The sequence below is a fragment of the Vanacampus margaritifer genome, chromosome 12 (genome assembly GCF_051991255.1).
Source record: "Vanacampus margaritifer isolate UIUO_Vmar chromosome 12, RoL_Vmar_1.0, whole genome shotgun sequence".
NCBI lineage: Eukaryota > Metazoa > Chordata > Actinopteri > Syngnathiformes > Syngnathidae > Vanacampus > Vanacampus margaritifer.
Window position 1 is genome coordinate 20,638,117 of NC_135443.1, and position 18,150 is coordinate 20,656,266.

Here is an 18,150-nt window from a genome sequence, read left to right on the forward strand (position 1 = left end):
GTAATATAAGTTACTTTCATATACTGATAAAATGTATTTACCCATCTCGAAATGGGAGACAGACTTGTCTATAGCACCGGAATCTGACTTTTGGATTCAAGTTTGTGAAAACGCATTTAAAATGACAAAACACACAAATTTACAACTTATCCAATATAAAATTATTCATAGAACATACATTACTCAATATATGATGAAGAAAATGGGACTCTCAGACTCCGACATTTGTCTCCAATGTTTACAAAACACTACAGACACTTATGTTGATGCTTCATGGTTATGTACTCCGGTTATGTATTTCTGGACTAAAGTCTTAGAAAAACTTTCCGCTATTTTGGACTGTAGGATACCTTTATCTCCAAACTTGTGTTTGCTAGGTGACCTAACAACAACTGACTTACCACATAAACAATTTCAATCTACACTTGTAGCCCTTACTATCGCTAAAAAAACAATTCTTGTTAACTGGAAAAATAAACAAACTCTGAATATCGACCAATGGTCTAACCTCCTCATAAATCCAATTTTAATGGAAAAAATATCTGCCTCAAATAAAAACCAAATATCAAAATTTATAGAAACATGGTCTACGTATATAGAATTTTTTAACCTAATTCTGGTTACTTAATTCTGTCTGTTAGCGAGAGCCACTACATCGTGATAACTTACATTGATGTTTCTGCATTTGGCAATTTATTATTATATTATATTATTAGTATGGGATTTTTTTTAATGGGCTTTAGGTGAACTGATGAATACACACGCTCGCACGCACACAAGCATGCACGCACGCACGCACACACACACGCACATACACATACTCACCCACATACAAAAAAAAAATATATATATATATATGTGTATATATATATATATATATGTATATATATTTTTAAAAAATTTAAAAAAAGAAAAATGAGAAAAAATGTTTATTTTATTTATTTTTTAAAAAGGAGAGCAATGATGATGTCAAATCGAATGAACAATCCTGAGCTCTATAGAAAAAAAAAAGAAAAAAGAAAAAAAAAACTTATTATAAATTATTTGCAATTTTGAGTTGTCAATCTGCTTGTATAAATGCTCAAAATTTGGTATCCATTGGATAAATTTGCCAATTTTGTGGTTCTACCCATGATAGATCAAATTTTATGTTGTTAGGTGAAACTGGCTTCTGGGTCTGCATTTTCAAATGGTTCCCTTGTAGCACTACGCAGCCATTTTTTGTCAAGTCATCAAAATTTGCTGCTCCACCCACACACGACGACAAAAAATCTTATTCTTCGGAACTTTGCGTTGCCCATCCATCAAATTTTGTATCAATCACAAAAAAATTAAGATGCAATCATCTGACTAAAATGTCCACTTTAGAACAAAATGGGAGACAAACTTAGTGGTGTTATTTATTATTTTTATTTTTTTTAATCATTTTTGTACTAAAACTTTCATCTGAATAAGAATGTAGTAAGTTTTGTCAAGAAAAAAAAATCTTACCGGTTGTCTTTTTTTTTTTCATGATGAATGTTTGTCTTTAATTTAGCAAGAAACTTTTTTAAGTTCTTATACTTCTTTAGTCCCCCCACCCCCTTTAGGCAACTACTGATTTCCAGCATGGATTCCTCGAGGCTTTTTTGTGGGTCTACTTATGATAGGCACATCTACCAAATTTCACATCACTAGGTGAAACCAGCTTGTTCCAAAATCTGTGACAAGATTCTCCTGTCATGTTTTCGTCCTTAAAGAAGACAAATTCAATCAATAGTGGTGTTATCAAGTTTCATATTTGTAGAGGCATCATTCATGCCGTCGCCGGTCCTCCTTCATAAAATATCCTATTTCTCTATCACAGTGGCACATCGTTTCAGAATAACAGATGAGCGCGGTCAAGCGAAATAAGACACTGCTGCAATGTTTCCCCCCCACTATAAATTCAATTTATGCTGGACTTGTTGAATTATGTTGCCACTTAATAAAAGCTGACACAATTGTGACACTTTGACAGTCTGTGAGGAGATTCTGAACAAGTTTGCTGCCATTAAAATAAGTTGGGAGGTCTTGGAATTCTTAAACAGGTTTGGCTTTAATGCATTACTTGGAAAAGTGCTTGGAATAAGAATTTGATTCACAATCATTATTATTTTAAATGTAAACATAAAACATACAGGACTTTGTGTTTTTTTAGTGCACTACACTTTCGAACAAGGTGCACAAAATGCTTGAAATTTGATATGAACAGTACTTAAAAAAAAAAATAAAAAGTATATCAACCTTACGACCATAACTTTTTGCCACTTTTCTCTTCATCTTGCTTTCAAGGTTATTCCCCACTAAAACAAAACTCTCCAACAAGTCCCATCAATCAAGTGTCAGGCATAATTAGCCACTTGATGAGCCTGAGTGGGATTAATTGTCAGTGCTACCTGCTTGGCTGGTCATGTGATCAAGCAAGGGCCAATGAAATGACCCAAAAACCCTAATGGAAAGAAAGTTTATCAGGCAGTAAGTGATCAAGGGCACATATGGTCACAAAGGATGCTTTAAACTGTTCAAGATTAATTTACGGAAGCATAACAAACATTAACAATGATTCAGTAAGTGGCTAAAACTCTAAAGTGAATGTTTTGGAGGATACGGTCACATTTCTTGCTATGACAGCCAGTCTGTCAGCCAAATGCAATCTTTCGACCCTAGTCATCGACACCCGCCTATGATGACACAATCTTGATCAGATTGTTAGACATGAAAACACTACAACAGTCTCCCGTTTATCACCTCCACCTTTGGCCACAAAGTTTGAGCAATAACAAGTTCATAACATGTTCTGCTTTGCCACGTTTGTTTGCCAGTCCCCATGGCTGTTGGGGATTCAGCTATCAAGATAACGAATTGTGAGTTCCCCGTTATGCTTTCTGTGAATTGTGGATTAAGACAACAATTAAGTGTGAGCATTTTTGGTCTGATACCTGTGGCCTGTGGAGCATTACATGACTTTGCTCAAAACAAATTCCCAATCTTACTCTACTGAGAAGTCAGCTGCTCTGTATTCTGGCTTTGAAGTGAATCTGTCACAGTAGATATCAAAGTCATGAAGCAATTTCCAAACTATCGCTGTGATTTGATGTGCCGCACTTGGGTCCTAAATTGCCCTCGTCTCATGTCACATTTTAAACATCCGGGGCCATATTCCAAAACATTCTGCAAAGAGTTGTTCCTAGTGGCCAAATTCTTAGAAAATTCGGACAATTGTGATGTTTTCTTAGAATTTCCCCTAAAAGTGAAGAGTAGATGCTAGGAAAGACAAAACTATTCTGAAAAAAATCCTAGCTGAGGCAAGATCTGTTCAGAGCAAGGAAGATGTCTTTTAAGTGGCTTAAGGACAAAATGGAGGGCAAAAGAGGCACGAAAGATACTCTCCAAACACTGTATGACAGTGAATTAATGAAACAAGCCATTTTACCTTTACCTTGTTAATGCCAAAATCAAATTGAAATGTTGAAAGTGCACTACAACTATGGAAAATAGAAGCAAATAAACAACTATCACTAGGTGAATACTGTGCAAACTTACCTCACAAAATAACATTGGCTTTGCCTACTTGGTATGACCAGTGAATATGTCCATAATCAAGTTTGATCTTTAGCTTCATTTTATTACATTTTATTGCTTTTCGTTCTGTTTAAAAACATATTTTTAAACGTTGTATGAATGCTGCTTCTTAGAGCTCCATATTCACTTCCTGGTAGGTTGTCACATGACCAACAACCAAAAACAGGTCTGACCCTCCTGGTGTAGCACCTTCCAGTGTTTTCAAATAGAATTACAGGTCTTTTATTTTTTTCAAAATTGCTTGACATACTTAGCTTCCATGGCTAAAGCGTGTGATGTAACATGCGGTTTTAGAAGTAGTTGCACTTTAGCAACACCCCACCCATAAAGGGTAGTCTCCAAAGGGAAAGGTGAAGTATGTGTTATTAAGGACATTTTGAATGCTGTATTACTTTTTTCGTTAAATTTCTACTTTAATTTATTTATTTTCGTGAATCATTTTTGTACTAAAAAAACTAATTTCATCTGAATATGAATGTACAGTATTACATTTTCTCATTCATTTTTTCTCTGAAAACAATTATATTAGTCAATTTTTTATGATGATTGTTGTTCATAAATTTAACAAGAAACTTTTTCAAGTTGTTATCATTTTTTCACCCCTCAGGCAAATACTGCAATTGTAAGTAAAAAACAAATGTGAAATCATTACTTTTGAGTCCACCCTTTTATTCACACAAGATCACAACTTTATTCTGGTGATAACTAAAATAGTTTTCTTTTCAGTTTGTCCTGTCACTCCTTCATATGATGCAACATTCTTTTTGACTGTTATTTAAAATGAAAAGAAGTGTCAATGGTGGGAGGGCTGCTGGCTGTGCTCTTGCAGCATTTACATCCACTTACTTCATGTTGTCATATTGCTGCACATGTGATTGATAGTCTTTTTAAATAAAGACATGTAAACAGAAACCGACATCTTGTTTTCTACCATTTTCACATGAGTGGTCCCATCTATGTCCAAGTGAATTCAAGCTAATTAGTTTACAGATGGCCTTGGCTGGCTAATTAAAGGCGACTCGCGTAACAAGGTTGACGAACATCAGACGGAAAGCTTCCTTTCCTTTACTGTGAGCATCATCAATAATTCCAACATTTTGTTTGCTTCCAGGCTTAGAGGATTGGAGGAGAAGACGAAGAAGAAGGTTGGCACTCGTGAAATCAACACTCCCAACATTCCCTTCGCCAAACAGGAAGTCACCTCAGTGGGGGCTGAGCTCCACTGAGAGGAACCAGATAGAGGAGGTCGGATTTGATGATGATGACAATGATGATGCTGAGGGTGTTTCTGGTGTTAGCGGGACTCTGCGCCCTTTGTAGCCTGGCAACGGCAAGCCAAAGAGGACACGACTCCTTGGGTCATCGCCCCCACAGGCACAGACATGCAGGTGAGAATGCTGTAGTCTTCCAACAGTGACACAATAACACGCCATATTTAGCCACATTAGTGCTTGCTACTAAGTTATATTTGGCCACAAAAATACTCTATACAATTATATGTACGTATAAATGGGTGAATATAGAGCAACGGAATTTACTCAACAGTTGTAATCCATCTAATAACAGATGAACAGAGGGAGACAGAATGGAGAAGCCTGACAGGTTGCCAAACGGCACCCCAATTTTCTTAGATGAAAATGAAAATGTAATGGAAGGGTGAGGGTAAAAGCAATACTGTATATGTTTATATGGGTATATATGTATCCTGCATGTGTTGCTGAATGCGTTTTTCAATAGGAAAAGTATCATTTTAAAATATTGTACATAACATACAGTAATGGCATAACTAACTATAAAGTACATACAGACATGTAGCTATAAACAAATATTTTATTTTTATTAAGAAACAGTGCTATATAGACCTAAAAAAATCATTGTCTCTCACTTAAATAGCAACATGTTGCAATTAAAATGATACATTTGTTGCTTAAACGGAGGAGGTACTTTCCCATTGTTTTGTCATTAAAACACTACCATTGCTCACAATAGGCTACATTATGAAAAGCACCACCCACACACACTTTCTCACTGTGATGTCCAAGTGGGATTTCCATTGACGTGTTTTCCCGCATCCTACACACACCTTGGCGCTAATCTCAATTGGTAAAAAATAAAAATAAAAAGAACCCTCAGAGAGAAAACCTTGTGATTTCATAGTAGAGTCAATACAATGTATGTGTGTGTGCAGGTCACACATCGATGCACAGACACCGGCCCCGGTTGGGCAAGGAGGGTCAGGTGCTGCACAGGTCCAAAAGAGGTTGGGTCTGGAATCAGTTCTTTGTCATTGAGGAGTACACCGGACCGGATCCAGTTCTGGTGGGAAGGGTGAGTTGAGAGAGAGTGGTTGGGGGGAGGTTAAATCAATTTTCATCAGTGATTTCAAGTTTTATGACTGCATTAAAATCTGCAGATTTATATTGTGGTGATTTATATGGCAATGATTTTGTATTCTGGATACCTGTTTTTACTGAAATTGTGATTTCCCTCAGGTAGTTGCATTTTGGCTTAATACAGGGGGTAGGCAAGTTCGGTCCTAGAGAGCCGCAGTCCTGCATGTTTTTGATGTCACCCTCCTCAAACACAGCTCAGAGGCTCCTGCAGAACGTATTTACGAGCTGATGATTTGAAACACCTGGGTTGGAGGCAGGAGACACCGAAAACATGCAGCGCTGGGCAAACTTTTGTGGTCAAGGGTTTTTAAAATATAGTAAATAATGATAAAACTATTTAAATTAAGTAAAATGAAACGTAAAATTGTTTTTATTTTAAACAAATTATGTTCTAGCTTTTTTATGAATAATTTATTAGAATTAGTTAGCCCTTTCTTAAACATGTTTTGTTATTTATATTTAAATTATTTATATTACTAATAGTTTTTGTGTTTGTATACAATTGTTTATTTAAATAATTTTAATGGTTTAATTTTATAAAATTTCTGCATTTTATTTTTAATACCATAGTTCATTTCAAGAAGTAGATAATCCGGACTCATTTTTCAACGTTAATATTGAATTTAATTATTGAAAATTCACCAATTACTTATTCAAATAAAATAATTAATTCGCACATTTAACTAATATTTTTTTCATTTCATTATTAATTCTAATTCAATGAACCATTGAATTAGTCCTCTAGTTACGAACATCCGCGTTACGAACATTCGCAGATACGAACAAAGGCTGACTGATGTCCATAAAAGCTGTATTTTGCGTGCAAGTTAATATTTAAGTGCGCTCCGTATCATACATTATCTCTCCTGGAGGATATTCATGAAAAGCAGCACTCATTCCTCTTCTTTATCAGCGTAGTAGTGAATAGCCCTTCAGCTTCAAAATCAATTGAATCTGACTCGGTAGTCGCCATCTTGACTCGTCATACGCACCAATCATAATTCGTGTGCACTTCAGGGACAGTCAGAAAACATAGTTTCCTGAGACTGTTACACCCAATACATAATGCATTCCACTTCAGCCTTACATGAACTCAACTCAATAACTCCTCCACCATCTATGTACAGTAAGCATATTTATTTTGTTTTTATTGCATTGTACTGTGTAAAAATTGTATGTACTGTGAGGAAAAGTGGTTCAGATAATGGATGAATGGATGATGTAATTTAATGTATGTTTTTAATTAAATTTATGTACTGTATATATATATATAAAGAATATTGTTTGTTTAATTTTCTATTTTATTTAATTTTTTACATATTTTTCTCGTTTTATTTAAAACAAATATTTGATGAAACAAAATTTGTGATTCAAAATTTAATGTGATTCGATTTACAAACAAATTGGACTTACAAACAACCTCTCGGAACCCATTGTGTTCGTTAGTTGAGGATGTAATATACAATATAAATTAACCCAAAAAATATATCAAATATAGGCATCTTCTACTTGAAGCATGACATAATTTAATTGCTCTTCATCCCACACAGCTCCACTCCGACGTGGACTCGGGCAAAGGCAACATCAAGTATATCCTGTCGGGCGAGGGCGCTGGGACCATCTTCGTCATCGACGACAAGACGGGCAACATTCACGCCACCAAGACGCTGGACCGTGAAGAGCAGGCTCAGTACACGCTGACAGCGCAGGCGGTGGACCGAGATACCAACAAGCCTCTGGAGCCGCCCTCTGAGTTCATCGTCAAGGTGCAGGACATCAACGACAATCCGCCGGAGTTCCTGCATGGGCCCTACTACGCTAGGGTGCCTGAGATGTCCAATGTCGGTGAGTGTTACACAATACTAACTGGAAAACAATTGTATGGGGCTAGAAATGTAAACAATTGTTTGTGGTTGTGGCCGTAAACAATTTGTAGGGCTGTATAATTAGGGCCAAAATGATCATCATTATTATTTTAATCAATATCGTAATCATTAAATCATCCAAAATTCACATTCGTTATTCGTTTAAGCAGCGAGTCCTGAAAGAACTTGATTGGGTTAATTATTGTATTTTTGCCAAAACACGCATCATAGGCCCAAAAAAAATCTAAAATCTAGTTTGAACATAATGACAAATAGTAAATGGAGTGCACTTAAATTGCTCTTTATCTGCACCATATTTTGTCCAAAACACATTAACGTATTTTGAATGAAAACATCAGTTTATCAAGACTGTATGCGGCTAATGCGGTAACGCAGCCGCGCCAACCTACGGAAAGGTTGTCCTTTTTAGTTGAAAATAACTTTTCCGCTTTTGCTTTAAATCCGTTCATTCTGAAGATTCTGTTGGACCAGCTAACTAGCGCTGCCTCTCTCTCTCTGGCCCAACGGCCAAGTCTGCAAACTCCCTTGGTGCTAGGGCGGTGTAAGAGGTCAAAAGCGAAGTAACGACAAGGCGTTGATACACTGCCTAGATGGTTTATTTCCTGATTGCTTAACAGCCTAATATAATGTTTAGCCAGCTAAACATTCCCACGCAAATGCATACACAATCAAATTACATCAAACGAGTCCAATGATGAATAATGAAGTCTTTGCCGAAGTTCATCATGGTCATTCTTCTTCAGGAATGATCGATTCTCATGGAAACCCGAGCACAGGAAGGGTGGCTACATGACCGCACCATTAGCGCATACATTAAAAGGAATCAAACTCCCGACAAGCTGCTGCGGCTCTCATGACTAAGAGCTTCCGATATTGATAGACTCTCCAGCCCGGATTGGTTGTGGTCACGGGGACTCTTAACGCCCCTGAAACTGCGGACAGCCTTTCCACATAAAGAAACGCGAAGAGGACGTTTGAGCGATTCCATTTCAAAATCGTCCGACCGCGTGAAACTTGAACGCACAAGTCAGGCATGAGCAGAAGGTTAGGGGATTTTCAAGCCAAGGTTAGGGTTTAAAAGTATGGTGTCAATTTTGAAGTAGGGTAAGTTAGTTTCACAGTTAAGGTTTAAAGCAGCTTTTTCAAGTTAAGGTTTCAGTTGGGGTTTCATACTAGAGTTAGGATTTTAAATTAGGGTTTTGAACCAGATATAGGATCTTAAATTAGGATTTAAGGCAGTGGGTATAGATTTAAAGTAGGGTTTTAAATTTGTGTTTCAAGCTTGAGTTTGGTTTTCAAACTAAATTTAGGGTTTTAAATTTGAGTTTTGAAAGTAGGGTTTCAAAAAATGTTAGGGCTTCAAATCAGGATTTCAAAGTACTTTTTTAATCAGGGATAAGGGTTTTAAATTAGGGTTATATGCGAGTGTTATGGTTTCAAGGAAGGGTTAGGGTTTCAACTAGGGTAATGGTTTTAAAACTTTTTTTTTTCAAACTAAGATTATTAGGGTTTGAAGCCAGGGTTGGGGATTTAAATGATTATTTTAAAGTGCATTTTGAGGCCAGGGTTTGTTTTTTAAATGAGAGTTACAAATCAGGGTTACTGTGTTAATTCAGGGTTTTAGAGTAGTATGTCAAGGTATTGTTAATGCTAAGGTTGACAATTAAGGTTTTAAAGTAGGTTTTGAGTCAGGGTTTGCTTTCAAACTGAGATTAGGATTCTGAATTAGGGCTTTAATAGTAGGGTTTTAAACCAGGTTTGTGTTTCAAATTGGGGTTTTATGTCAGGGTGTTGGTTTGAATCCAGTGTTTCAGAATCTGGATTCAAGCCAGAATAATGGTTTCAAGCCAGAATAATGGTTTCAAGCCATTGTTAGGCTTTCAAACTAAATTCTGGGCTTCAAATGAGGGTTTCAAGACTGTGTTAAGGTTTCAAATTAGGATTTCAAAGCAGGGTTTCAAGTTCCTGTTGTCACGTCCTTTCTTTTTGGAATTATTTTCTTTCATTCCTTGGTGAGATTTGAACACTGCAGACGGGCAGTGTAGCAGGAGCTAACACAGCAGCATGCAGACTGACAAAGACAGCCGAGCAGTCTCCTTGCTGCGCGTTGATGGACGTGCTCGCCATGCAAAGATGCTCAAGCGGCGCTTGTGGCCTGGCCATGCAGAAGAAGTCATTTTTTGTGTGCTTGTGTTTGGCAGGTACGTCAGTGATGCAGGTAACGGCCACGGATGCCGATGACCCCACGTACGGAAACAGCGCCCGGTTGGTGTACAGCATCCTGCAGGGACAACCGTACTTCTCCGTGGAGCCTCAGACAGGTGAGGAACAAGCAACAGTAAGGTACACCTGCTCTGTCTATCTGCCCATCCGTCTAGTATACCTGCTTCTCAGTGGGGCTTTGGACCAATTTCCTAGTAGAAATGCCAGCCTCGGATATCGGTCAAAATGGTTGCTTCAAAGCAAAATGGCTGACTTTTAGTTCACTTTTGGACATTGGTCTTTGAGTCGTTTTGGTATATTCTGTTATGATAGGCGTGATGATAGGCGCAATTTCAGATTGATCAGCAACACTGGTGTCTGAGTTTTCCAGCTTTCTTTGGCCACTCCTGAGTGGTTTTCTTTGTGGTGAATCTGCAGTTTTCATCAAACTTGGATGCCATGCTCAACCTATATTACATTGTGTAAACTTCACAATGTAGTGTTGCCCATCCCACTTATTTAGACAAATTCTCTCGTCAGATTTCAACAACATTCAAGTCCTAAAATTTGCCCATAATGGCTGCTTAACATAGAAATTGTCAACTTCCTTAGTTTGGGGGTCTAGTAAAAAAAAAAATCACTCTTTTTGTTATGACAGACATTTCCACCATTTTTTTGTGTTGATGGGTGAAACTTGTGTTGGGAGCTACTTTTATAACAATCTACTAAGTAAATGTTGTGGGGTTATGTTCAGGATCCCTAAAATACATAGATTATCACAGGGATACATCCGCTCGGCAAAATTGGTACATTGTTGGGCATGTTGTCGATTATTCCATCTTAATAGTAATAAATTGATAAACATAAAGTTCCAAATAGTGATAACAGCTTGAACTTGAATAGTTGACAGTATGTATTGACATGAATATAAGGTCAGATAAAGTAGATTTCATGAAATGGGTTGCAGGGGTTAGGAACCAAGAATAAATTAGACAAATAGCCACCACCCCAAAAAAAAATATATTTTTTTAACTGCCTCTATTAAGAGTTTAAACCCTCACATTACCCAAACTATTAGCCCAAAATATTGTATACCATTTCAATGTCTTCTTACAGTGTTACCCTTAAAAACAAATGGCTTACAGATGATTTGATTTGTTTACTGTATCCCAATATTTCCTACTGGGTAATCATTTGAATCTGAAACGACACCTTTGTCCACCACCTGCAAAAACCAAACACACCTACACAAATAAATAAGTAAAGATGACTGTTATATAAAAAGTCAGTGCAGCGGGGACTCTAAAGTGGTCAAAAAACAACAGCACGTTCACTTTGGCGGTTACTGTGTCCTGGCCTGATATTTGGACAGCGTGAGGTGGTAACGGTTGGATGTGTGGGGTCACACAGAGTGGAGATGGCATTGGTACACACAGAGAGACATGTAGTTGGTGGGAGTGGGGGAGGGTGCACGGGTGGTGGTGAAATTTTGATGGTGGATTTGTGCAGAGTAAATCTGAGCTAATCAGAGCGGTGTCGGCCATTTGACTGGCGCACATCCAAAGCTCACATTTCTAATTGGTTTGGAGATTATCAGCTTTGCATGCTGTCACAACACACACGCTCACACAAACACACGCATACAGCCGGCCCACCGTGACCATAAAAACTTCAACACACACCACCAGATTATCAGTGTTTGAAATATAATAATCTCACACTTGTTTAGGTTAAATCCATATTTTTTAGCTTGATTGATTCAGAAGGGAAAAGGATCATTTCTGGAGGTCACGTCACACATTGCATTGAGATCAGGCTGCTGTGGCCTGGTTGCCGTGGTAACACGTGAAGAATCAAATATGCAATCACGTCCTTACCACAGGAACGGGGCATCAACTGGATTGGCGCAAACCTCTGCAGAATAATCTTGCTTTTCCGTCTCCGTATTGCAGATCTGTTATCCTGAAACAACACCATTTTGTTTAAGAAGCCTTGAATACAGCTCAATTATTGCTTTGTTTTTCATGTAGCATCATCAAAGTTTGGGAACATGCTCTGCTCACACATCGTGGTGAAAAGTTAAACGCTTGGCAATTTAGCGTGGTTCATCTGTCTAGTACACCTGCTTTAAATTTGGTAGCAATTGGATGAACTGACTTGGAAAGTATGTTCAGTTAAAAGAGGAGCCGAGTTATTATGGCTTAGTTTATGTATGGGGAATCATCCAAATTTGTCAAATTGTCCTGGCCACAATACATGATGGACTCAAACCTTTTCCCGCTAAACATTGTCCATCTGTCGAGTAAACCTATTTCAAATTCGGTAGAAATTGTATTCATTCCCAAGAAGAAGCCTGTTCAGGTATGACAGAAGCTGATGTATTAAATGTTTGCTTTTCTTTGCCTAATCACCGTCGTCTGCCGCCATGCTCCACCCACGCACAATAAAGAAAACTTATTAAGTTGGCAATTTAGCATCGTCCATCTGTCTAGTACACCTGGTTTAAAATTTGGTAGCAATGGGATAAATTCACTGAGAGAAGTCTGTGTCAATATGACAGGAGCGGAGTTAATAGAGCTTCTTTTTTTATGGTGAATAATCAAATTTGTCGCCATGTTCCGCCCACAAACCACCATCAGAAGTCAAACACTTGACAATTTAGTGTGGTCCATCTGTCTATTACACCTGGTTCAAATTTGGTAGCGGCGGGAAAAATTCCCCAAGTCTGTTTAGGTTAGGCTTCTCTCTTTCTTGCTCTCGTTTACCAAACTTTGCTGCCATGCTCCGCCCACACACCATGATATAAACTCAGTAGCATGGCAATTTAACATGGTCCAACTATCTACCACACCTGATTCAAATTTGGTAATGATTGTATTTATTCCGTTAAAGTCTGTTCAGGTACAACGCGAGTTGATGTAGTCAAAGCTTTGTTTTTATAATAAATCATCAAAAATGTGTGTTCCCCCCATATAACAAGATAAAAAATTGGCAATATAGTATTGTTCAGCTGTCTACGACACCTTTTTAAAAAAAAAAAAAAGTGCATTTTGTCATGAGAGACATTGATTGAATTGCATGTCTTTATTGTCATTGCTCATGCACAAGTAAAAGTCCAAGAAACATGACAATAACAATGGCCAACAGAGGGAGACAGAGGGAGAATCCTGTCTAAAGCTTCATCTTTCCTATCAATAAAAAATGCATAAAGCCACAAAAAAACAATTATAAAAATAAAATAATCAATGGCCCAGGTTTTAAAGGGGGCACAGTATGCACCTGGAAAAAAAGACTACCACGTCCCATGCCAATTGGTGAAATCAATGGTCACATTGATCCATTCTTGACATCAACATCACAGTTTTGATTGTAAAAGTTGACGTTAGAAGCGTTTTTTCCACACTTGCAGGCATCATTCGCACTGCGCTGCCCAACATGGACCGCGAGGCCCGGCAGGAGTATGATGTGGTGATCCAGGCCAAGGACATGGGCGGCCACATGGGCGGCCTGTCGGGGACCACCGAGGTCAAAATCACACTCACTGACGTCAATGACAACCCTCCCAAGTTCCCACAGAGTGAGTGCATGACAATTCTGGATGCTTCTTGTACTGGTGTGTATGTGAATGTGTATGTGTGTGTCCGTGCCTGTTTTTCATGTGTGTGTCATTGTGGCTCAGTGTATTTTCATGTCTCGTATGTGTTTCTTATTTCAACTCTGACAAGCTAAAACATTTAAATGACAAAGTAAAAAATTATAATAACAAATATATGTAAATATATAAGTATGTATGCCCATTAAAGAATCTATTTGGAACACTCAATTTGCTTCCATGCACAATAAAGTGCAACAAGAGTCAGCCGTAAACGCCGCAACAACACCTACAGTTTACACTTATATCACGAGTCTGAGCATCTGTAAAGTATGAGCAGAAGGAGCACCTGTGAAAAGAATGTTCCAGATGGCGCCAATGAGGACGTTGATTACATATTAAGCACTTTGAGAGAAGTAGTGGAGCTAAAAGATGAAGATAATCTCCACCCCCTTAAAAAATAGTTAAGAAATAAAAACAAAACCATTTTGTGTCCCTTTTATTAAAAAAAAAAAAAAAAACATCTACTTTCCGGTTTCTCAAAGACTTGCTCTACAGTATCATTATTTCCCTTTTAGCCTGGATAATAGAATAAGCATTGAGACAAATACAATTCAGTTACACTGGCAATAACAAAAGGCCAAGCAAGAAGCTCTGAAAAAGGAGAATTTTTTTACTTGATCTGTCACATCGGCGCTGGCACGTATCAATTACTCGACACACTCCTTTTGTGCGATTACTGAGCTGCCACCGCAGCCGCCTCGCTCGTCGCCCTGGAAAATGAAACGAAACGAGCCGTGATCCAGCCATACAAAAGATATCCTGACTTGAAAAGATGATTTCCGTGCCTGGGAAATAGTAGTGAAGTTAGCACCTTATCCCGCTAATAATATCGCACGATGAAACGTATGTGAGTGTTGATCTTACGTATGAAAGGAACGCATTGGACACAGAGGGAGGTTTTGTTGGGGGAGGTAAACTTGGGAGAAATAGGGCGAAATGAGGAGGAAAGGTAAGGACACATGCCAAGATTTGGAAGTGGAATGAGGGCGACGGGGAGGCAAGAAGAATAAGAATGAGCAAGTATTGGCCCCGCCTTAGAGGGTGGAGCAGTAGCTCATTTGCATGAGACAAAAAGCAGCAGCATCTACCAATTGATACATACATTTACCAACCTTACCAAACTTCTGACATCTGAATTCCATTTACCTGACTTCCTATTTACCCAGCTATCATCTATACAACTTCAACTTAACAATTTACCTTTTTATCCAAATAACCAACTATTACTCTAACCATCTATGCCACTACCTACATTATAAACAAGCCTATTATCTACCTATCTAGCTATCAAGCTACCCATCTGTAAACTGCCCTATCTTCCATCTACAATACCTATCAACCCATCTAGTTGTCATCTACCATCTATTCAACTACTTTTCTACATCAACCCATCTATCTATCTATCTATCTATCTATCTATCTATCTATCTATCTATCTATCTATCTATCTATCTATCTATCTATCTATCTATCTATCTATCTATCTATCTATCTATCTATCTATCTATCAAACTACCCATTCATCTAACTATCCATCTAGTCATCTGTCCAATTATCTTCCATGTAGTCATCTACCTATCTATTAACCATCTTTCCATCTCCAAATTCTCCAAATACTTTTCTAACCTTCTACCTACCTGTTAAACTAGCTATTCATCTACTAACTTATCCAATTACAGGTATCTCTCTCCCATCTATCCAGCTACTATTTACCATTCAACTATGTATTTGACAAGCTACCCATTTATCAAATGTCATCATTCATCTATTCTACTACCCATGCTACCCATCGTACCGGCTACCCAACAAACTGTCATCCAACAGTCTACTTTTCTACCCATCTACCCAACAATCTATTTAGCTATCACACCAACTACCAAACTGTCTACCCATGTATCCACCTATCCAATTACCCACCTACCCATCTAGCCATCAACCAGAATAAACTTCTGATGTCTGAATTCCCCCTAAAATAGTTTTTCTTTGGCAATTTTCGGGGTCTGGTTGTGACACTTTTTTAAAGACTAGAACAGGGATGTGATTTTTCCGCTAATTCGCGGAATTCCGCTTTTTTTATCTCCCCCCAAAAAAAAAATCCGATTTTTTTATTTTTTATTTTTTTTGTAGTTCATTGTGTATGCACATGACTCCGACAGATAACATCTTCTGCTATAACAAAGACATTTGTGGTATGCTCTAATATGAGTTACTTTTCATTTGGTCATGATACAATTATTTGTTCATGAAATTTGAACTCTTCAACATTATTTATGTGTTAACTTAGTAATCACATTAGTTAGATATGATGATATTCTCAGTGATAGTTTTTAAAAGCAAAGGCAGTCCAATGTTTTTTAATGTGACTGATTTTGAGTTGACTAAAACTGCCATTTTATATGGGATAGTTCAATATACCTGCCCTGGACCTAGCTGGGTGCCGGCGGCCCCCAGACCCCCGGCTAAATTTTCAGATAATTTCACTTTGGTCAAATCACATCCCTGCTAGAAGAAGAATATTCCCAGAGAGCAAAATTCAGAAAATTAAAAATGTGGCTAAAAACATTGCGAGCAGCACAAGTTCATTTTGTATTTGCATTTTGCCTCATGTCTCACTCAATAAACCGTGGTCCCATCTGCGTCTTGTGTCACCCCACAGGCGTGTATTCCATGTCTGTGTCGGAGGACAAAGTAGAGGGCGAGGAGGTGGGCCGTCTCAAGGCCAAGGATCCCGACATGGGTGACAACGGGCTGGTCAACTACCGGCTGACGGACGGGGACGGCCTGGGGATGTTCGAGCTCAGCACCGACTCGGAGACCAGGGAGGCTATCATCAAGCTCAAAAAAGTAAGTACAGAAAATACTTGTTGAAAAGAATGTTTTATACTGTGGGTCTGATAAAATGCTTGCTTGTAATGGTTGCTACCAAGTAGAGAAAGCTACATGCCAAATAATTACAATAGAAGACAAATACCCAAATATAAATATATTAAATGTAAGAAATAGAATGCTGGCTGGTGACTGGATAACAATACCGCAAATGGTAGGTAGATAGGTAGATGCCAAGATGGGTGTTGTAGATGATAGATTGTCAGATACATGTGTAGATAGATTAGTAAATTATCAGATAAATGTTTAGATGGATTGATAAATATATAGCTGTGGTTAAATGGGGAAATTAATAGATGACTACATCTGTACTGTACATTGAAATGACTAGATGGGTATGTTGGTTAGAGGATTTGCAGACAGATAGATGCTTCAATGGCTCAATGGAGTTGTAGACAGAATATGAGAAAAAAATTGAACATTTTATAAGAGCTTTGGAGGTCAGAATCTCCTCAACACAGAGACTTGAGGTCTGTAACTGCACTTCCTGTCGACATAGAACACAAAGCCATCCAGCCAGCCAGCTCACTTTTATTCATTCTGTGGGAAAAATCTCTCTCTAGCCTGACTCGATCGATACAAATCTTCTTTTGTCTCGATGCAGCGGTTCAGCGCCACTCAGAGACTCCGGCGTTCAGCTTTTTCTTTTGCGCTGCTATCAAGAAATGAGAGCATGAATTAAAAAAATTGAATAAAATAAAATAAAATAAAACCATTGGTGTAGCCCAGGGCGATGTGGTTAACCTCAAGTTCAAGCGTCATCCAAAAGCAGTGCAGAGTGCGGTGGAGGCGGGCAGCTGTGCGACCAATCTCAACGCGACTGGAGCTTAATTGGACCACATCCAATGCGGAGAGGACACATGAGAGATGACTTGTTGGCCCTTGAAAAAAGATGAAGGTACAGGACGTTCTCGTGTGGTCACCAGGGAGGAGCCCCATATTTCAGCCTTTTGTCCTGCTTGGAACTCAGATTTTCCACTTCAAAATAAGGAACTGGAAAAAAAAACACATTGAATGCATCAGTCATAACAAGACATACTAAAAAAAAAACTAGACACATTTTACTGAGAGAAGACTGAGGACAAGACAGTGGAATATAATACAGTGGCAATTTAAGGGCAAGACTGTGGAGTACATTACAGCAGCATCCAGAAGTAAGGCACAAAAGCAGAAGTGTTACCTTCCTATTCTTTATTTAGCCAAGTCAATACAATCTCTAAGAAAATTGAAACTAGGAAAACCCACTTTTGAACGCATCAGTCTGAACAAGATGTTTGCTGTAATAATAGTAATAATAATAATAAACTAGACCCATTTTGTCCAAGAGGAGACTAACAAAGGAAAAATGGCAACGATAAGAACTAAAGCCTAACAAAAATAAAGCATGCAAAGTATGCATTACTTTCAGAAGATATTTTATTTAAAAGCTACTACAAAATGAAGACTGTGAAGTCTAATACTTAAAATACTTTTATCCGCAGTGGGTTCAATGACCCTGACCACTACTACGACTAAGAAAAATAAT

At 38.1% G+C, this 18,150-nt stretch overlaps 2 protein-coding genes across 6 annotated transcripts in view; one reads left to right on the plus strand and one right to left on the minus strand.

Annotated features, from left to right (window-relative positions):
- LOC144061374 (uncharacterized) overlaps positions 1–3,742 on the minus strand; it is a 75,153-nt gene extending 71,411 nt beyond the window's left edge. For both annotated transcript variants that reach the window (XR_013296171.1, XM_077581766.1), the window contains exon 1: positions 3,565–3,742. The gene's annotated coding sequence lies outside the window, so the exon portion shown is untranslated. The remainder of the gene's footprint in view (positions 1–3,564) is intronic.
- cdh11 (cadherin 11, type 2, OB-cadherin (osteoblast)) overlaps positions 1–18,150 on the plus strand; it is an 88,083-nt gene that overhangs the window by 54,977 nt on the left and 14,956 nt on the right. For all 4 annotated transcript variants that reach the window (XM_077581765.1, XM_077581764.1, XM_077581762.1 and 1 more), the window contains 6 exons: positions 4,715–4,991; positions 5,792–5,931; positions 7,547–7,841; positions 10,084–10,203; positions 13,494–13,661; positions 16,396–16,583. In XM_077581765.1, coding sequence (XP_077437891.1) covers positions 4,859–4,991; positions 5,792–5,931; positions 7,547–7,841; positions 10,084–10,203; positions 13,494–13,661; positions 16,396–16,583 — 1,044 coding nt within the window. In that variant the 5' untranslated portion in view covers positions 4,715–4,858. The remainder of the gene's footprint in view (positions 1–4,714; positions 4,992–5,791; positions 5,932–7,546; positions 7,842–10,083; positions 10,204–13,493; positions 13,662–16,395; positions 16,584–18,150) is intronic.